Source organism: Acromyrmex echinatior, chromosome 19, assembly GCF_024713525.1.
Source record: "Acromyrmex echinatior isolate Ae372 chromosome 19, ASM2471352v2, whole genome shotgun sequence".
Lineage (NCBI taxonomy): Eukaryota > Metazoa > Arthropoda > Insecta > Hymenoptera > Formicidae > Acromyrmex > Acromyrmex echinatior.
The window spans coordinates 838,803-861,967 of record NC_141870.1 but is presented as its reverse complement, the minus strand read 5'-3'; the positions used below and the strand labels follow the sequence as shown (position 1 = coordinate 861,967).

General features: G+C 28.7%; 2 protein-coding genes across 3 annotated transcripts; one reads left to right on the top strand and one right to left on the bottom strand.

Moving 5' to 3' along the window:
* Positions 1-1,112: 1,112 nt before the first annotated feature.
* On the bottom strand, positions 1,113-15,297 carry LOC105147330 (uncharacterized). 2 transcript variants are annotated; one of them, XM_087416071.1, is made up of 19 exons: positions 15,093-15,297; positions 11,348-11,480; positions 11,118-11,175; positions 10,802-10,872; positions 9,913-10,089; positions 7,039-7,137; positions 6,175-6,273; positions 5,996-6,094; positions 5,808-5,906; positions 5,639-5,737; positions 5,471-5,569; positions 5,126-5,224; positions 4,963-5,061; positions 4,731-4,832; positions 4,289-4,390; positions 3,581-3,679; positions 3,044-3,148; positions 2,254-2,513; positions 1,113-1,604 (listed from the first exon to the last, which is right to left on the bottom strand). In XM_087416071.1, the coding sequence occupies exons 2-19, from the start codon at positions 11,454-11,456 to the stop codon at positions 1,521-1,523; spliced, it is 1,959 nt and encodes a 652-aa protein (XP_087272197.1). In that variant the 5' UTR covers positions 11,457-11,480; positions 15,093-15,297; the 3' UTR covers positions 1,113-1,520. The 2 variants fall into 2 exon arrangements, with proteins under 2 accessions (XP_087272197.1, XP_087272198.1); XM_087416072.1 differs by lacking the exon at positions 7,039-7,137.
* A 1,524-nt stretch (positions 15,298-16,821) lies between these two features.
* Positions 16,822-22,963, top strand: pain (transient receptor potential cation channel family member painless). Its single transcript, XM_011058257.2, has 4 exons — positions 16,822-17,369; positions 18,568-18,752; positions 19,455-20,552; positions 20,868-22,963. Exons 3-4 carry the CDS (start codon positions 19,463-19,465, stop codon positions 22,409-22,411), a joined length of 2,634 nt encoding a protein of 877 aa, XP_011056559.2. The 5' UTR covers positions 16,822-17,369; positions 18,568-18,752; positions 19,455-19,462; the 3' UTR covers positions 22,412-22,963.
* Positions 22,964-23,165: the final 202 nt, after the last annotated feature.

The following is a 23,165-nucleotide window of genomic DNA, read 5'->3' as shown; positions in this document are numbered from 1 at the left end:
TATTAACATGTTATTTCATATTTTGTAAAATGAATAATACATAATAAAACATAAAATGAATAATTTTCTGACTAAAAACTAAATTTGTTTTTTTCAAAAAATTTGTTTAAAAAAAATGACAATTTCGACTTTTCAAAATAAATAGGATTTTTCCTAACTCTCTAAAGTGTTTTTTTTTTCCGTGAGGAATTATCCCTCAGCGTGAATCTAGGCAGTTTCTTTTTCTTTCAACTCATTGAAAAATTGTGATTTCTTTTCAACAATTAAAAATTTTCTATGTTTTCCCTTTGCATTTTGCTGTGCAACACAATATTTGAAGAAAACAACATAATATTTGAGTTCAAAAAGAATATATTATAGTAGAGAGATGTAAAATAATACATTTTTTCTTTTTTTTCCACAACTAATTTATTAGAAATGCGGTACTGACATAAAAAAGACCCACGGTTCATGACGTTAGTGAAAAACAGCAGTTCATAGAAAAGTTAATGTCACATTTATATTTACAAAGGATGATGTTAAGTTTTATCTGTTTTTTAATCAAAATGAAAAAGTTTCAAGATGTTAAATTAAATATTATATTAAGGCTACTTGAAGTAAGAAGGATCATTACGAAGTTGAGTGGTATATCGCTTATTTTAAGGGAAAATATTTAATGTTCTTTGTAGAAACCTTTTGAGAAAAAAAAGAGAAAAAAATGAACCATGCAAGAAATTCTGTTAAAAAAAAAAGAACAGAACTATTGAGAATATGGAAAAAATCGTAAAAAAATTTACTAAATTTAATGTTATTATATTTATTGATAAAAAATTGTAAGTAAGACATTAAGACATTTTCTAGGCATTAAGTAACAAGAACTGTATGTTAAACACGTACAATTTGTGAGAAGAAATTTTTGAGCGATTGATGAGCATTATATTGTACTTGATTGTTTTTTAGATTTGTTTTTAATTTCTTCCACGTTCACACACGATGTTACTCCATAATACACCACTCGAAACCGTTTTAAGTTTTTAGTATGATATATAATTATCACGTTTATATCACAATAACGTCAAAATTTGTATATCTCGAAATTTTTTGTTTTGCAAAGAAATAAACAAACCTTAACATCCTCCTTTATACGTATTATATTGCACAAAGTTTCTTTACATTAGTTGAAATATGATAAATTAATTGCTACACACAAGTAAATAATATCAAAATGTTCATACTATGTATACATTGTTATTATCTTAGATTTATTTGTAATTTTAATGTACGATATATATTTAATTCGTATATATTTAATTTTTTTGTTGTGTAGCATAATAGTTATATCTAATTGTAAGCATAATATATTTTTATTTATTCTACTAACGTTTTTCTGCGGAATTAGTAATAATTAATATAGCAAAGAAATAAAAAGAAAAAAAATATATAACTTGATTGTTTTTGAAATTTGTTAATTAATCATGTCAAATAATAAAAAAGATACTATGCTTTAGTTGATAAATTACTAATTATTACTAATTGCTGAATTAACAAACTGCATCCTTCAAATTACAAATATAGGGTGAATGCCTGATGCCAAATGTATGCGCAGGGGGAATATCGAGAAGCACCTGAAATATGAATAATTGCATTAATTAATTATGTATCATTATATTATGTTATAATATATTATTGAATATTGTTACGTTACATTTTTCAATTCTAAGGGCTATGGTAGAGAACGAAACAGGACGAGATGTAATTGTCGTAGTCGTGACGGAGTGGGGTTGTTACTGCAAAGAAAAATGTAGACGTACGCAGTTGTAAAAACCTTGGGAAAATACGTTTCGTTCTCTGCAATAGCTCTAACAATCTAGCGCTATTAGAATTACAAGGGGTAAACAATAATGTGAACATCTGGAAAATATACTACTTATTTTATTAATAAAAAGTTATTATTAATAAAAAGCACATGATTTCTTTTAACAGGAATATCTTTATTTTGGAATAGAATCTACTTAATAGGTACTTGAATAATCTGCACTAGAGACCCTTTAATATAGAAGAATCTGCGCATGAGAAAGCTACTTTTGATTGATCTGCCATACACATACACATTATATATTTTTATAGGACGTGTATATATATATGTGTGTATATATATATATATATATAAGTATATATATATATATATATATATATATATATATATACTTATTATACTATATTAAATATATATTATATTACATTTCAATAGATTTTGCTTTAGCTATGCGGTACCTTTTCCGGGCAGTGTGCTCCAGGTCCTGGGATCTGCGAGTGATCGTCGGGCAGGGAAAAACGCGCACTCATGCTATATGCTGGACTTTTCATTCTGATTGTGTCTGGTTTAATGCACTCGTATGCACCTGGTCCAGGTACGAGAACACGATCGTCCGTAAAAACTTTTTGCCTACCGGATATTGAATAGGCAGGTGCTGCTTTTTTATTACCCTCTTTAGTTCCGCCGAGGGCAGAAGGAATGTTATAGATATTGGGTGCTGAAATTTGATCAATCTATTTTTTTCTCCTCAGAATTTAGAATTCTTTCCTTATTTAAGAATCTTATTCACCATTTACGTCGTATTCTTTCTTTTTTTTTTTACATTTTTTTAGTATGGTCCGTAGCATATCTTCGTGAAATTATATTTCTGATAAAGATTTGCATCTCATTAAATATTTTACAGAGCATAAAATGTACGAATAAAAATCGTCAAATCATTGATGAAAAGCAGAATGATTAAATACACCAATTATCTATTGTAAAACTAATTAGGTGTTGGAATTAATTCGTAGCGTATTACAAGTGATGGGAAGTACTTTCATTAATGTATTTTTTAATGCTCATGTGAAATAAATAACATTCTTTCATTAAAAAACGCTACGAATTAATTCCAACACCTAATAATTATTGCGATTCTGTATTCCATGCATCTCAATATACGCGAATAAAATTAGGGCTATACTAACATGCTTTATATATAACATGCAATTTCATATTTACCATAGATAGAATTGATTAATTATTTACCTGGAACATCGTTTGATCTATTCAAGGGTGGTCTAAGGCCAAAAGTAAATTGCAACGCTTTTTCCAACAAAAGCATTGTCTTTTCTGGATTGTATTCGCCAGGACCTAGATTATTGAATGATAGATTAATTTATAAAATAATTTGTGCATTATATAATAAATTATAAGAATCTGGGTGAAAAAATTCTCATAATGTCTCCTAATGTTTTACAGAATTTTTCATGTTTTAAATTTATGAAAATAATATCTTAAAATTTCTAAATTTTATAAGTTTTCTTCAGAAATTATGTAATGAGAAATCTTATAATATATTAGAATTTAAGGTAAAGAATTCTAAAAAAAACTCTTTAGACTTTCTTATCATTTTTTAAAAAATGTTCTAATTTGTATTTAAAAAATCAAAGAAATTTTCTAAAATGTTATGAAATTTATATCGAAATTTAAAAAGTGAATTTTAAGAAAAATTTTCATCGGAGAATATAAAATTAGAATATTAATGTAAAAGAAACAAATTAATGAATAATTAATGTAACTCACCTGGTATAGTGCTTTTCTCACAAATCTCAGTTTTAATGCCGAAACTATATTGCGGCGACTTAGACATGTTTATTTTTTCAGGACTGTATGTACCGGGAGCTGCAAAATAAATTATAAAATGCTTTTGTATATTTAAAAAAAAATATCAATTGTATGTAATTATTACATTTATTCCGTGCACAAGTTTATTAGGCACTACGCTAATACTACGACATATATTTAAAAAACATGACACATATGATGTTTACACATTTATTATACTTGTTTATTACAATATAGTTCCGCATAAAGACGATCGAATTAAAATGTTAACAAATCGAAGCATAGCGATAATATCTATTTTTTTTATTTTCTAATAAACATTATTAATCTTAATAATATTATGTACAATTGTTTATTTTCGCAAATGGTTAATGAAAAAAGTTTGAAGCATTTTAATATGACTATGGCATGCCTATAATCGCACAATACATTGCATTTATATATAATTTCATGATAAATCTAACAAGGAAAGGCTCCCAATTCAGAAATTTAAAAAATTATGAAACTGGCAATATATATAGAAAGTATCCTGACACGTAATAAACAATTTCTTGTTTGTTGCCCGAATTCATTCTGAAGAGATAAACCTTTGAAAATAATCTCACTTTTCGATCTTTCCTTGTAAGAAAAAATATAATTAACATTCTATTAATTTTCACCGATTACCTGGTATATCGTTAGTCTTATACAAAGGCTTTCTATTACCGAAACTAAAATAAGGTTTATGTTCCAAATGTTGAACTTTTTCTGGATTGTATTTATCAGGGCCTACCAAAGCAAAAAGAAATTAATGTTTTTTGTTCTATGTAATTATTACATTCTCATTTATATTAGATTATTAGATTATATTAGATAGGTTCTCGTTAATTTACACCATTATCTGGTGTATCGCGGGATTTATGAAGGAGTTTTCTATTATCAAAACTGAAATCTGGTTTATGTTTCAGATTTAGAATTTTCTCTGGAGTACAATCGACTAGACCTACCAAAAGCAGATTTTTTTAAAAATCAAGTTGTTTATTATTTTTTTTTTTTTCATGTCGCCCATTTATGTAGAAAACGCTAAGAGTGCAATGTTAATCTACAGCGGGTTAATCCACACCGTTACCTGGTGTATCTTTAGGTTTATCCAAAGTTTTTCTATCACCAAAACTGTAATAAGGTTTATGTTCCAGATTTAGAGCTTTCTCTGGTTTATAATCAGCAGGGCCTATAGGCAAGCCAGTCAGAGAAATTAATATTATCTATTATTATTCATTAAATTATTTTTTTTATGTTAATAGTATGTCGAAGAAATGTGTGTCTCGATAAAAAATTTATCATGATGACGTGTTATTCACCTGGATTGTCATTTAATTTTTCCGGCATTCCTTTTCCGACTAAACTATACTGCGGTCCTTTGTCCCAATTTACTTTTTCAGGGCTATATGTGCCAGGTGCTATGACAAAGATAAACGATGAAGGATATCATAATCGTATTTTTAAAAAATGTCTAAAACGTACCAGGAACATCGTTAGCTTTCGAAATGAATCCTTTGCCAGTTAAACTGTATTGCGGTCCTTTGTCCAAATTTACCTTCTCTGGGCTATAAGTTCCAGGCGCTGCATACAGATACCATATAACAAAACATAATGATATAAAAATAATAAATAACATAAGTAATTAATTAATCATTAATTATATCTGGTGTATCACTGAGTTTATCTAGAGGAGTTCTAAGTCCAAAACTGTATTTCGGCGTAGTATCCAATTTTATCTTCTCAGGTGAATACGCACTCGGCGCTAAATATTTGTTGATATATTAATATATTTAAAAAATTACATATTTTATGAGCAGTTTTATATACCTGGTGTATCAATAAATTTCTCTGCAAGCCCTTTGCCAGTTAAACTATATTGTGGTCCTTTATCTAAGTTTACTTTCTCTGGACTGTAAGTTCCAGGTGCTACGAAATAAAAGTAGGTACACACAATAAGAATCTATTCTTCTTCTGTACTAACAGAATCTTACTTACCTGGTGTATCACTGGGTTTATTCAGGGTATGTCTAATTCCGAAACTATATTGCGGTGTATTATCTAATCTTACTTTTTCCGGAAAATACGTTCCAGGCGCTGGAAATCACAATGTACTTTTACATCTATATACAACTTATTTTGGCTAGTTCTTATAACTTTTATATACCTGGCGTATCTAAGGGTTTTTCAGCGGATCCTTTACCACTCAAACTATATTGCGGACCTTTGTCTAAATTCACTTTTTCTGGGCTATAAGTACCTGGTGCTAAAAATAGATTTATGTGATAATTGTAACATTTAATTGGTGATAAAACTAATTTTGTAAGCATGTAATAAGCAATTTATTATGTGGACCTGGTGTATCGTTCGGTTTCTCCACAGCAGGCTTTAATCCAAAACTGAACTTCGGTGATGAGTCCAATTTTACTTTCTCGGGACAATACGCACCTGGCGCTGTTAAAGAAAATTCCCTGTTGTATTTTTCTCAGAAAAAAGTCGAGATTCGTAAAACAGATGCATGAATCTTTATGTACCTGGTGTACCATTGCATTTCTCTATTTGGTTTTTGCCAGTTAAACTGTACTGCGGGCCCTTCTCCAAATTCACCTTCTCTGGGCTGTATGTTCCGGGCGCTATATATCAGGAAAAACAAATACATTATAAAATAAATAAAGATAGACGTTTATAACATGAATACGTATAGAGAAATTAAAAATAAAATTTTTCTCTTTAAAATTGCAAGACGAGAAAGCATCATGTATCTGGTGAACAAAATTTTTATATCTCATAATATTTTTAAGAATTTGTTATATTTTAAATTTACAAAGATTCTTAAAAAACATCTTAAAACTTTTCAGATTTTATAAGTTTTTTTACCAAATTATAGAATGAAAAATTATTAATATTTCAGAGAATTTATATATTAGGTGTTGGAATTAATTCGTAGCGTTTTTTAATGAAAGAATGTTATTTATTTCACATTAGCATTAAAAAATACATTAATGAAAGTACTTCCCATCACTTGTAAAACGCTACGAATTAATTCCAACACCTAATATATATATATGTATAAAAGATTACAAAAGATGTAGACTTTTTTAACATTTCTGAAAAATGTTCTAATTCATTAAAAAAAAATTGAGAAATTTTTCAAAAAGTTATAAAATTATACAAGAATTTTCTAAAATTCTGTTTATATAGAAATTCTGAAAAATTGTGCGAATTCTGAAAAAAATTTTTCAGGATATTAAATTACATATAACTAGTATTCTCTGTAATTTTGTTTAGTAAAATTATTTGTATATAGGAAAATAAAATAAAATTATACAATAGAAAAGACTTGCTATCTAATTAGAATTCTAATTTTTCATCTCTCATATTTTTTTTGTATTATATACCTGGCGTGTCGCTCGGCTTATCGAGCGACATTCTAAGTCCGAACGTGAACTGCGGTGCTTTATCCATTCTCATTTTTTCGGGATGATAAATATCTGGAGCTAAATACTTGTCGATAAATTTTACAAGTTCTGTCGTGAATGGCAGTTTTTTTATTTGCAGTACTGTCAAGTCTCTGGACGTAGAGAATGATATATTACGGTGTAAGATACAAAGATCTAACATATATCACGAGACATGCAGTATTACTTTATTTATTTACGGTGAAGCAACACTACACTATATTAACTTCACATGTATGCGACTACGTGTTAACTACGCTATCAATTTAGCACGCATTGCACATCTTTAATTATCAAAAATATTACGTTCTCTTTATTTACCAATTGCATCAATTGGTCTATATTAATCACACACAATTACTTTTACCTACATCTTAAACGCCACACAGTGCATAGTTAATTGCTGTGGATTTTAAAAATTGAAATAGAATATTCAGAGGCAGAAAAGGGAATAAAAATTGAAAAATAAAAATTGTTGCTATCAATTCATTGGTATAATAATAATATATATCTAATATATATCTTATAATAATATATATCTTCTGAGAAATTTACAGTGCTAGAAATCTCAAATTCATTACGTTCATATCACGCTAAAGTACGTGAGCCTTAATGTTTCTATATTTAAAAAAAATCTTATTTAAAAATATTTTTGTACCTAAGTATCAATTCTTCAGTGATAATAGTTTTGAATATCGACTTTTGATACAATAATCCTCAAATGAAGTCCCATAACTAATCGCCAATTAGTTGCAGTAGCATCGATTTTCCTAAACATTATTGCATCGATATAATATAATGTAGTAGATACATTTCTCTATATATGATTTATGTAATTTATTAATTATTTAAAAATTTTCCACAATATTTTTTAAAGCTTTGAAAAATAATACATTAATGAAAATATTCCGCGTATAATCGCGAAACGAGAGAATTATTTCAGAGATGGATGAAATCAACTGACATTTAGTAATTATTGCACACACGATATTAAGTAATTTTAAATAATACAATTCGAAACGCATATCTGTTGTAACACATAAATTCTGTTATACAAAATTGCAATCAACATGCTAAATTTTTTTTATCGATCTATTTATAGTCTTGTATTATTTTGAAGCAGCTGAACATTTTTCTTATTAGTTTGCCAAAAGTTGCTATTAGCACGAAATACTCGAATTGCGGCTGCATTTAACTGACTATACATATAATTACCGGACATATTATTCGATTTCCAATACAACTTTTATGCCGAAAGTAAATGCTGCTGCTTTGTATAGATTTCAGTGCAATAATCGCTCGGTAATCGAGATGCAATTTATGTTTTATATATAGACACAATATGAGTATACGACGTAAGTGGTGCTTTTCGATTATCTGTTAAATTCGTACAAAATTTTTCAGTTGCAACAACTAAAATTTTATATTGATAATATTTGTAATAATTTGTGTGCAGTTATTTTAATGATTATCAGTCTAATGACTATATATGGAATGACTATATATGAAATCATAAATTCTGCAATATATCTTATTGCAATAGATTAGAGGATAATATATATACATTATGGCTATATTTAGTAGAAAATTCTTGTGTAAAATTCTTGTTTCTTACATTCTTCGCATGTAAAATTCTTCAATATGATTAATTTATACATTTAGATCCATAAGAAATCAAAAGCAAGAACCAATTGAAGAATTTTACAACAATTGCAAAGATACTTTCTCTGCTGAACATAGCCATTTATTCTACATATCGCAGTCCATCAAATTTTTCTTTCTAACGAAATAATCACCGTAAACTCTGTAGGATTAGTTACATTTTAGATTGAGATATTATAGATTGTAATATGTCATAATAATATAAAGATTACGTTTGTCACAATAATCATAGATTAGTTTAGTCAGAATTCTGTACTTTTAGCGTAAAATCTAAAGAAGTTACGATCTAGTTAAATGTAGTAGATTGTAGAACATGAAATTATCCGAATAATGAATATATATAAATATACATCTATGCATATCTAAAATAATATACAAAATTATTCAGAATAATTATTTGTCCTCGAAATACCATATTCCTGACTTAATTTTAAGACGATTTTTCTTTAATTAAAATTTTCTGAAGCTTAGTTTTTAAATTGAGTTATTTTCGAACTAATTCTGTTATCAATAAATCAAGTGCATGAATAAATCTGCGAACGTACGAAGACATCGAATCAAGGTAATGAGTGAGTGAGTGAATGAGAGTTAATGAGTGCATGTGTGAGTATCTCTCTCTGTTTCTGTCTCTTTTTCTCTCTTTCTCTTGTATATGTGCATGTGCGTCATCGCGTATAGTGTAGGCAACTAATCGCAGAAAGCATCCTGAATGATCATCCGTGGTGACGATAACTTACGCCGTTCCTGTTTACTTTAATATATTCTATACGCGTCTCGTAATTTGTTAACTATTTTTTCTTTTAATTTAAAAACTAACTTCTTCAGATAAAATTTTGATAAAGGAAAACTCATCTTAGAATTAAGTCAAATGCGGTGTTTCAAGGACAAACAATTATTCTGAATCATCCTGTATGTATAATATGAAAGTGACATAATAACACATCTTCTATAAAAAGATACAAATATATATTTTTTAAAGAATTAATTCTATGATGACGTATATAAACAAATATTTATATAATTACGATGTATATACCTTCAATTTTACGTCGCGCATCATTTCAAAATTTTTATATGTCTGTGTTATTGCCAATTAAAATCTGGAAAATATATCTTACACATATAGGTATACATGTTTACATTTAAACTTACCGGGTGTACAGCTGATCTTCTCGATTTGCGTTTTAACGCCAAAAGAATATTTCGGTGAGCTATCCAGAATTATCTTCTCCGCCTTTAACGGATTGTAATCGCCTGGTGCTGGTGTAATTTCGAGTTTCGTTGATTTCGTTCGACCATATAGCGATACGGCTGGTGCGGCATCTTTTCCTAAAAAATAGCTTAAGCTGTCATATATTATCATGATATTTTATTTGTTATTAATCAATTAATAATTAATAATTGTAATTTTAATTTGTGTTTAAAAAGAGAGAAGATAAAAGAAAAAATGTACTATGTAATTAAAATAATATTTTAATTTTTAATTCTAGAACTAAAAATTTTTTAAATAGTATAAAATTTGTAAAAGAAGACATAGAAATAATCAAAAATTAATTGAAAATTACTTTTGTGTGATTTGATAAATTAAAATGTACAATATTATCTAAAGCAGGTCGGATCTAAAGAAATTGTATACATATTGATCGTGCTAGTTCTGTTCAAACCCGAAGCGCAGGAATTTCGTGAACATCGGTCATTAAAATGTTATCATTCTTGGAGTATAGGTGGTTAGGAGTTTGATCGATATCTTGGCCGACGTAAATTGTAAGTCTTGTGAAGCAATCGTGAAGCATTCATAAGGTGCCTTTACTTCTCGTAATACTTTAATGTTATTATCGTATTTCACTCAAATATTTCAATTTACATATAGAACAGATAATAATTATCGTATATTATTTATTCCATATGTTTTAGTTAAATAATTGAAATAAAATTTCTTATAAAGAATAAGTATCTAATTATTAATAATAATTTTCGGAAAAATTTTCATTAAAATTTTAAGTAAATATTTTGTCAAATTTTATTTGTGTCATTTATATACCTTTTGCGCTAAGCCCAGTGACATTGTATTGCCCAGGGCCAGGTCCAGCGCTATTATTTTTCGCTGCATGCCTAAAAAATTTGCGATATATCAAATTATATGTAAAATTAAGTTATATATTGCTTACTTAAATTAAAAGCATACTTTATACTTTAAAGATGTAAGACGAAATTACAAATATGGCAGCTTTTCTTAAATACAACGTAGTAATACAAATATTGTATTGAAGTATTCTTACAGTATTAAAATATAAAAGAATTTTATTAAAGTATAAAAGAAATTGATGAAACAACAAATTAAATATAAATTTATTCACCTGCTGCCGAAGGAGAATGCTGGTGCTCTTCCTCGTTTAGAATCTGTAACTGTTTTTCCTGCAAATGTTACAAAGTATTGCTATATAAAGTATATAAAAAATATAATTAAAAATAAGGATGTGTGATTTTTAAAAATGTGCATTTTCCTTAAAAATCGCAATAAACGCGATATAACACGTCGCGATTTTTATATGTGTGATACATACATTTATTCAATGCAGATATTTACCTATTAACGATGGTAAAGTTACACAGGCTGGTCCTGGGCTGCTATATTCGGCGGCAATCGGGCCTCGTCTTTTTGTTGGTGTCCAGGGTCTTTGCGCCATTCCAACCATATTACTCGCTAAATTTATTGTACTCTACAATCGTGATAAAAAAAGAATAATCTATAATTAAATCTTGTAAAAAGATATAATTGCAGATATTAAATATGAGGAATAATTTCTCTGCAATGTAAAAATAATTTAAATATTTTTCTCTGCAACTAAGACATATTTCAATATGCTTTTATTTTTCAATAAATTATCTTTGAGAAAGATCTGTACCTATCGAAGATGTTCTATTTTCCGTGTGAATATGATTATTTAAATACATCCCGGTTTCTAAAACGCGCATCTGTATTTTCAATACAATTTCTTGAACATTCTTTTTAGTAGACAACAAAATACGTATACATATGCGATGTCCATGATTTATGCAATGAAGGCGTCCTCGAAGTCTCATGTACAGAAACAACTCTTAGCGGACCATATAAGAGCATGTCCATGATGGGCATTCGCCGCGATCACCCACCGCTCGAGTTCTGGCCCATGTCATAAAGTGGGTGAGAGTTTTAAAAGTGCCCAAATATATATACGGTGGTTAATGATGATGACTCATGGCTTACTCATAATGCAAAATAACATGTTTATGCTAATCTTTGATACATAAATGCACATCTATGACACATAAAATGCAGTGGACTGAAAATTCGAGCAATTTTATCGTAATTTTTCCAATTTACGATAGTTCTTCTCTAAACTTTTATTTTCTTTATTGTGAGGTAACACTTTTCACATTTCAAAGTAAATTTTTACGACTAAAATTATATTCAAAATTTAACATTTTTTAAATTTTAATAAATATATAGTTATTTGTTTATTATATTCTTCTTATTAGCATTGGAAGTTAATATAAAAGAGAAAAGATTTTGTGTTTCTCTGAATAGAACTGATATTTTGGAAATACATACATTTACACGCATAACGGCGTTATTATACTTTTATATTAGATCACACTCCGATTTTAAATATGGTGATCAATGAAAAAATCCAAAGAATACTAAAAAGTTAAATAATAAACGTCGCCTACGATAAAATGTTTTATGATGACTGATCATTAATCACATAACCGAATATGGTAGCCATCATCGAGTTCATTATTCACTTATACCAAAATTCTTACGTCATCATTGCGATATTTTGCGATAAAACGAAAGAAAAATTAAAAAATGAAGAGAAACATTATGCTAGAAAAAAATGCAAAGGTGAAAAATCATAAAACATCATTGATATTAAAGATATTTTTCTACTCTCAAAAATAGTAAAATGTAATAAAATCTTCTTTCTACAATATTTATAATCAAACTTCCTCGTTGAGAAATTCTTTCTGTATAAATCTTTTTTTATTATAACATTTATTACTATTATTGATTATTAATCGTTATGACGCAAAAATATTCATAAGGAATATAAATATCGTTGACCGATATTATTTGCTTCTTTTCCATCCGCGTCATATATATGTCTAAATGACATCATCATGTAGTATATACATGTATATATATATACTTATGGCAAAAACGCGACTGTGTCGACTACTATGGATGTACTCGCGTATATCCATATCGAGATGACACATAGTAAGTATACATATATCGATATACGCAAGTATATACATACGTGCGTATATGTAGCATTTCATTAGCCAAATACAGAAATGAAAGTATGGAGTAGCAATTGATACATAAGAATATACAGACAGTATAAATGTATGTCGTGATGTCGCCAAAATTGGAGGGAGATTGCGAAATATTCGCAAATACGAATCTTAGAAAGCGAATGATTCCTGTAAAGAAAAATCGTGTCTTTTCTTCGCAGCTCTTTATCAATTCACAATTTATATATACACGATAAATATATGAGATAATTAGTAGATAATAAATCATATATGTATCTAAATTTTGATAAACTTGTTATTTGAAATATGAAACAATAAATATTAAAAAATTTTGTATTTAAATTGGATTTAAATGGTCCATTCAAATCCTTTTAAAATTTTGTGTTAAACTTTTACATATATATATTCAAGTGTTAATTTAACATAGTGTGATTATGTTTTATTTAAATACTTTGTATTAAATTTATATTTAATAATTTTTTATGTTAAAAAATTGATTTATGAAGTAATAAATAACATAAAAATAATGTTTTAAAACGTAAATTCTAAAGTACATGAATAATTTAAAATATGTGTTAATTTAACGTATCATAAATGTTAATGTTACTTAAAAAATATACTTCTACACACATAATTTGCTTATAAATTGTATCATTAATGTTCGAAGCATTTTTTAAGAATAATATTTAACACACATTCTCTCTCTCTCTCTCTCTCTCTCTCTCTCTTCATTCAATATTTAAAGACAATACATGATTTTACTTGACACTTTTAAACAATCTGAGACAATTATTCAGAAATTTGTAATAGAAATAATAATGAATAGAAAGCTTGTATATACGCGCGCGATAACGTCTTCATAAATGCCAATTTCAATATCAGATAAATATTTGGGATGACACATTGCATATTTTGAGAAAACTGATGGTTTGAGCGAGACGAGGTTATTAACAAATTTTGCATTACTGATAAAAATTAAATTTTTCATATCTTAATAACTATAGTTGAATTTACTTATAGTTTACATGAACTTTTTTGTTTAGAATCATCTCTAAGATAAGTTCTCCGATAGTTTCCTTGCGGAGAGAAATATAAATAATACTTATACATCACAAGAATGTGTTATTGTAGGTGTTTTGATAATATTTAAATATAAGAAAATGCCAAAAAATAAGAATTTGTAAAATTAAGGGAAGATAAAAAAAAATTATAAAAAAGATATGGGAGAAAGATTTAGAAATAGAAAAGCAAGACATTAAGAAAACTAAGAAAAGATAGAGATAAGGAAAAGAGGAAAGAGAGGAGAGAAAGGGAAAGTGAGCGACAAAAAAATATTTAAAGACATTTATTTACTAATAATTAATTAAAGCTTTGTGGATTGAGTTTTTTTTTAAATGATGATTATTTTTGACATTTTTTTAGATCATGCAACATAAAAAAATTGTTTATTGGAAACCATTAAGTGATCCAAAACTTATTTTGGCTCTTTTTTATAAATCAAGTTTCCTTCTTAACTTATATATGCAGAAGTGCATTTTATTTTTCTATTTCAAATAGTATTTAAGTGAGTGATTATCAATAAGCAAATAAGATAAATTGAAAGCCTAAGATTATAGATTTTTTATCTGTTACAATATTAATAAAATTATTGTCTATATCTCAATAATCGAACTGATATCTTATAGTGAATAGTATATGAATTTTTTTTGCTTATTTTGAAATAATTTCTAGAACTCATTCTAAGTTCGTCAGTGTTTTCGCGGAATATTCTATATAAAAAAAAGTGTTGCTTTCTATTATCCTAGATGGATTATCGCTATTATATCATTAAGGACATTATATTTTTCCAATATCAGAATATGTATCATGGGATATAATTTTGCTCTACACTATCTTTTTGTCATTTACTATCCTCTATTATATATATTTTAATTTTTTCCTGTGAGCTTTGTACGAAATAATTTACAATATATTCGCATAATCTTCGATCATCACAGTAAGAGTATTTAATTTTATAAAATAAATTTACTTACTCGGGTACTAGTAAAAGTCTGTAAATAAGACAAGATAGATCCTTAGTGTGAGATAAGAATAGCTGACAACGATTCTTCTCACAAAATGATTACGTTGACTCGATTACCGCCGATCGTATGTGTTTTATTAATTCTGTGCTGAACACAGATACGCACTTGAGACACGTTAACTTATGACTGAGGAATAAACGTCAAGGTATCGCGGCATGTACCTGTTTCCCGGATTTACATTCCCCACCTTTTGCGGCTCGCAATTTGATTGGAAGAATCTGAAACTGTAAGCGCCTGCGAGCTTGCCTCGCGTGCAAATATTGAGCAGATTGTCGCGAATGTCACATGAAGATTTTCAGTGCAGGGCATTTATCGTCGAACAAGTTAGAATGGATTTTGATCGGAATTATTCCGTTTTCCCTCGAAAATAGAAATCTAGGAAATAATTGAATAATTCCAATCGGAATTCATTTCGATTTGTTGTATGATAAGTGCAGGAATGAAATGAATTGGAAATTTGCACAATAAAAAAAAATAATTTTATTAAATCTACAATGTAATAAATTGTGCTTGATTCAAGTTTCTACAATTACAATCAGAGCTTACAAATTAATAAAAATAAAATTAATTCTTTCTCTTTTTGGATAATCTTTAGATTTTCAAAATTAATTTTAACTCGATTAAAATAAAAATATGTTTTATTAAACTAGTTTTAAAAAAATATTATAAATTTTCGGAATATAGACAAGAAAAAGTTTTTGCTTTCTAATAAAAATAAAGAAATTAATTTAAAATACTAATGAAAATAATGTGAAAAATAACAATAATTGCACAACGATAACTATTGATGTCCTGACAGCACATAATTTTTATAGAACAAAATTTACAGAATTTACAAAATATTTTGTAAGAAATATTTTGAATATTTTGTAAAATATTTCTGTGGTCTTAGATTAATATAAATTATAAATATTTATTACAAATTTTATGTAGTAAATAAAGTACGAACTAAATTCCCAAGATAAAAAGAAACATCAAATAAACAGGCAATTGGGAATTGACGCTGTAGACAATGCGCAGTTTTTGTTTCTTTAAAATAATTCTATATTATATCATTATATTTATACACAAAATTTTATAAAACGTTGATTATCCATGAATCGCATAAAAATCATTATATAATGAAGTAATAAAAACTGGAGATTTTTATTCTAAAATGGAAGAATGTTACTGCCACACAATGATATCGATTGTTACTTCATTATACAACGATTTTTATACGACTCATGGATAATCAACGTTTTGTACCATATACTGAAATTTTGCTGAGGAAGGCTAAAAAATTAGCTGAAACATATCATTACAAATAATGATATAATAATATAGAATTATTTTAAAAAAACAAAACGCACCGTCTACAGCGCCTGTTTATTTGATTTTTCTTTTATAAATTTTATGAAATATTTATTGTAAATATAGCAAATGCTAGGGATAAGCGATATTTTAAACCGATATTTTAAATCGATACATTTGAACTCTTTGGACTCCGATATTTTGTATCAATACTTATAGACGTCAATATCTTTTGATAATGTACATCTATCGATATTTGAACAAGAATATCAAACTTACTCCGATATGGAATGCGTTTATATACAGCATTTGTAAGTATCATTTGTTCTTAGTTAATATTATTTGATAGACAATAAGAATGAATTTATGCCTACAGCGTAAAGAGCTTCCTTGGATATCCTACAACTTTTATCAGAATTTTCCTGTATCTTCCATATTTTTTGAAATATTTGTCTGAAGCAATTAAAATGGGACATTCTGTATCATATCAACTAAATATATACATGTAAAATTAATAAATTACAAGTCTCGCTGACGATCTAGAACGAGAAAGAAAATCGTATGAAATTCTCATCTTCTTCCACAATCTACCTGTTTGTGACCTTTTTTTTGTTCGAGAGATCTATTCGAAGCTGAAAGCTTTTCATTTGTAGAAGAACCGGTTACATACCAGCGTGAAAAGAGACACTGTTGCTAGCAACGCAGCAAAGAAGGGAGAATATTTGATCCTCTTCTCCCTCTCTTTCTTCATTGCTGACCATCACTGACAGAACGGGCGAGTCGACATAGTGACGGCTAATACGATAGGTGTTAAGTAAGGAAAATTCTTAGTCACACGCATTATTAATCACAAATGTGCTTGCTGTTAATCCGCTACGCATAACACACTTGCTAGTAATGCGACACAGCTGGAAGTTTCATCAAAGTGTATAGGTAAGAGAATCCAAAATTCCTTTTTATAAAGAAAATATGAAATTGATTTAATCTTTTTTACGTAGTTTCTCGATGCGCGATGCTTGAATGGAAGTGCGTTTTCTATGTATTAAATATTGTATTAATACGATAGTGTGATTAAGAGGAGAAAAAAACTTGCCTAAGTATATAAATGTGTACGAATAGATTACATATGGAAAGTTTTTAATTAATTCGTGTGAATATGCCGAAAATTATTAATAATATCAAAGAATACTTCAAATAGAATTAAAAAAGAATATATCGAAAATGATATTAATGATATTAATTAGTTATGGATAATTGTAATTGATTATTGTAATCATTGCATTTCTTACACTTCTTACAATTTAATTATATTGAATTAAAAAAAAGATATTTAGTAAATAAATATTTTTATGCAAATTGTAAAGAAATCAGGTCAGTGATCGAATAACTGCAAGATATCTAAATTAAATATAATTAAAAAATTTATTGTATAAAATCTAACAAGTACGTTTCGTGACCACACTTCAACACGTTTCGTGTCACTTCTTCAACATGTAAAATTGGTAACATTTAATAACAATAATAAATAAAATCGATATCGAGTTGCAAAATTGTTGTTCTTATATATAATATAATATTTATTATTGATCTTAGATTAACGTAAAATCTTGAGATCCTTGTAAATAAAATTATTAGGAATGTTGTACATATTAATTATTAGTTCCGAAGCAAGTGTTGAACTTTAATCACAATACTATAATTTTTAATTCTTTCATTTGATTAGTCATCGAAACTTCGTTGATAAGCGAAGTTGATGATAATCAGCGTCAGTGATATAAAAATTTATCGAAACCTGAAGAATCAACGCATTCCAACTCAGTCAATAAATGTACAAATTCAAATGAAATATTTTTATATACATAATTATGTATAAAAATAAAAGTAACATTAGAATACTAGATTATAAATACTTAATAAATACTTTAATAAATATAGAAAAATAAAGAATATTGAAGTAAAAATATTAATAAAATTTTAAATAGCCCATCTTTTGATACATTAAATAATTCGTATTTATATATATTTTTGTCGCTTTTTTTTTAATCACCAAAAGAGAAATGGGGAAAGAATTATTCTATCGATTGTGTTATATAATACGAATATAATACAAATTGATTCGATTTAAACACAGGAAGCGGACGTCCGGATGTACTTTTGTTGTTATCACAATCAAAGAGATTAATGCAAGATTTTACTGGACAAATGACTGAATCTATTATAAGGTACACGGATAAATGAAAATGTCAGAGTGATGAGAACATTTGTGCAAAATAAAACCGGTGGAACCCTTAATTGGCACTTGAATAAATTGTGACGGTGAGATCACGATCAATGTCGTTATATGAGAGCTCTCTATATAGCCGCAAAGTAAGCGACTTAAATGTAACGTAATATGTGAGCGATAATGATTCTTTGTATTTCTTTGTCTCGTTACTGTCTATTTAGTTTTTTATACATATATTTCCGTAAAAAGATTTCTCTTCGTAAAAAGAAATTCTCGCATTAACAAAAATAGAAATTCAAGCAATGAAAGCTAAATGGTTCTTTTTAAAACAAAATGCACAAATTCAAGCATCTGCCATTGAATTTTATATTTATTTGGTATAAACATCAAAAAAGTTATTTATTTAATTTAATTTACGTAAATTGCACGTAAATAATTTTTCAAATTATTTTTGCATATTTTTTCATTTGTATTATTTGTTTTTAAGAAGATACAAACTAGACAGAATTAACTAAAATTTAATAAATATTTCGATTAAGAGAGCTTCAGTTATTTTAGAGATGAACGATATAGCACCGATATTTTAAATATCAATATTTTTGGATTTTTTCCCCAACATTTTGCATCGATATTTTGTTTTGATCTAAGTCTACAAAAATTAATCTAATCATAGAAACATCCATTTATCTTGTTTAAAAAAAAAATAATGTTAAAATATTTATGAATTTTTATCCATAATAATTTCTTTTTAAATTTAAACAAATAAAAATTGTAAATATAAGATTTATTTTCAGACAGCAAAATGGATCTCGAAGAGAATTCCCTGCAGGAAAGCTTGCTGAGTGTCTACAAGCCTACTCTAGACAGTGCGCAAGTTTTTTATAAGCTACTATTGGATGCCTTACGATTCAAGAATTTTCGTTCTTTCAAAAAAACTATAGAACATGATTTGATGAAGCAATCACCTATTCTGAATCTCAATTATGTATATCCGAACACGGAAGAAACATGCCTCGACATAGCTAGCAAGAATGGTTTAACAGAGTTTGTGGAGTATTTATTGCGTTTAGGTGCGAAGCCTAATAGAGTAAATAAACTACATAATCGCGCTCCTATCCATTTCGCTACAGAAGGAGGACACGTACCTACATTGATGGCTTTGCTAGCGGAACCAACAATAAATCCAAATCTCGAGGCGAAACAGCAGACTGCCTTGCATATCGCAGTGAGAAAGAATGATCTGATGTGCGCCGGTTTGTTGCTGGAGAACGGTGCTAGTGCAAATATTCCTAATAGCAAAGGTTTGACGGCTCTTCATTTGGCAGCGATGAAAGGCCAACGGGACATGGTGACACTGATATTGGAGAAAAGCCGACAGTGTTCAGACATTGACACTTACAAAGATTACAATGATCAGACAACGCGAGAGGTGATTCAAAAAAAGATGCCGGATATATCATTGCTGCCTAAAAGCGAAAATCGTGAGATAAATGTGCACGATCTTAAATATTACCTGATTATCAACGACGAGATAAATTTCCTAAAAAATATGGAGTTTATTAAGATAGAGATTCTTTACAGTGTAGCTGAAGAGCTGCTGGAAATGAGTGTACAAAGAGGCTTTTACAAAATTACGATTGGAATCCTGGAAAAACTTAAAGGAAAAAAGTTTAGCGTGAGAAAAGCTGCGCAAGAGGCCGTTCAGCAGAATGATTATGCAATTCTTCAGGTATTGCTAGAGGTGCAGCCAAATGTAGCAAATGATCTGCTTTTGAGTGCTTGTCAGGAACTAGGAATGCCGAGAAAACGAGGAATCGACAATACGCCCGATCGACTGAATTGTTTGAAGTTAATCTTGGAACAAGAAGACGTGAACGTTCGTTGCAGTGATAGTAAGTATAACTATTATAGATCTTATATTTAGATGTGTCTTTTTCTATAGATAAACAAAGACGATAAAGATCAGTTTCATAACTCACGATTAACGTTTAACGAAAGTTCAATTATTTCTCATCTCTTTCCAAGTATTAGAAAGAAATGAAGACTAGACTTTAATGTGTTATATTTATGACTATCACAAATAATAGACCAAGCATTTTCTGAACAAATAAATATCTGAATTATATTCTAAACGTCTCTTCTAAACGTCTTTTTGTAAGCTTTCATTACCAATATTACCTTATTACAACTTATATCTGTTTTAATAGATAAAGGCAACACTCCACTACATTACGCAGCCAGAGCTGGCTGCGAAGAAGCAATAGTTTTACTTCTCAACCGAGGTAGCTACATCGGTCACATGAACAAGTACAATACACCGCCTATCGCAGATATCTCGGCACACACGCTGTCGCGCTACTTCGATGACTGTTTGCAAACGCGGAAAGATCGAACGAACGAGTACACGATTGAATTTAACTATTGCTGCTTAATGCCGCACGACGTATTCATAGATCAATATAAAACTCATCGAGCAACTCGCGAAATGGATGTGTTTAAATACATCGCCAGCAATAGCGGTCTCAAACATCTACTGAAACATCCACTGCTTTCCTCTTTCCTCTATCTCAAGTGGCACAGAATACGACACGTTTTATACGCAAATTTCGCCTTTTATGTGATCTTTTATTTTTTGTTAAACGCTTATATCCTGAGCATGACTTATGACGCTAGGATAGAAAATGGGATGCAAACTGAAACCAACAATAGATCCAACATAACTTCGGGAAGTACTTTGCGAATTATTTGGAACCAACAAAATAATTTCCTATGGGCCTCCACCGTTGTGATGTTGCTGTTGCTCATCCTCCGAGAAATTTTTCAATTTGTCTCCTGTGTTAGGAGTTATCTAATGAGCTCAAGGAACTGGATGGAAATCGTACTGATTACGTTCACTATTGCTTTGTTAAGTGGCGCGGGAGTTCAAATCGGTGCTGTAGTAATCTTGCTGTCGGCCTGGGAGTTGGTGATCCTCATCAGCCAGCATCCACGCTTGTCCACCGGCATCGAAATGTTCCGGACCGTTTCACTCAATTTTATACGCTTTCTGTTTCCCTATCTGTTTCTTATTTTCGCATTTGCTCTGGCCTTCTATACACTCTTCAAAAACGGCGACGATACTAATTTCCCTGATCCTGGTCTTTCACTTTTCAAAACTATCATCATGCTCACTGGGGAATTCGATGCCAATGACATTCCGTTTATTTCACATCCCATTTGGAGTCACATCGTGTTCATGTTATTTGTTTTTTTTATCGCTATCGTATTGTTTAATCTACTTAATGGTTTGGCAGTCAGTGACACTGCTGAGATTCTGTGTAAGGCCGAGTTGGTCGGACTTATTTCTCGAATACGTTTAGTTAACTACATTGAAGATATAGCGGTTGGCGAGCACTGCGTTCACTGCAATTTGCGACTGCCTTGGAATCCTTTTGATTTTCTTGCTAAGAGAATTCTTTTGTTTCCTCATTTCCTAAGAGATGGTAAAATCATTATCAATCCACATGATAATCTGGATATTTACGATAATGATAGACATTATGGAAAGTATGTTCACAATGCATCTGTAAAGAGCAACAAGCAGTGGACTACCTTGAGAATGGACCCTGATATAATTAAAAAAGCTAAACGTACTATTTGCAATAAAAATCAATTGACGGATAATGAGAGAATCATGATTACATTGGACAAACTACAGCAGAAATTGAGTACAATAGAGACAATTCTGAAAACTACAAAGTTTGTAGAATAACAATATCGATAATAATTTGCAATACTATAATTTATAAAAGGAAGTTAATAAAAGATATCTATTTTTTATATTCTAATATCCAAAACTTTTACAGCTTAAATAATAATATATTTTTTTTAATTGAATTGGATTGAAATAGATTTAAAAAATCAAGAATTTGGCTATAATAGTTGTTTCATCAAACAATATTTGGTGTCCTGATTCAATGTGTTCTGTCAATGTTGATTGTGTGATTATATTTCAATCTGACATCTCGTTTATACATCAGATTGGATATTATAAAAACTCAACAAACAAGATTAAACGGAACATCAGTGTCTTAACACTGTCTTAAAAAAGTAAGCTATGTCTAACAATCACATACTTCTCCTGTGACCAATTCTAACAGACTATAAGCTTCTGGAACAACTACCAGCTCTACCATCTATCTTGTAATAGCGTACATCTTTATGGAGCAATCTTATAAAATGTATATGCCAAGTATATAAAAGTATATAAGAATGTATGTATGTATCATTAAATAAAAAATTAATTACTTAAAAAAAACAAAAAGGTTTTTCCAAGAATATTCTAATTGCATTATTTAATTTTATTAGTATCTAAATTCTCAATTCTCAATACATTTTTTTTCTATATAATAATAAAATGATACTCCTAATAAAAAAAGTCTTTTTAAATATAGTTAATAATAATAATAATATCCATTAAAACATTAAATATAGATTAGTTTTCTGTGCTGAACGCAGCCATTTTT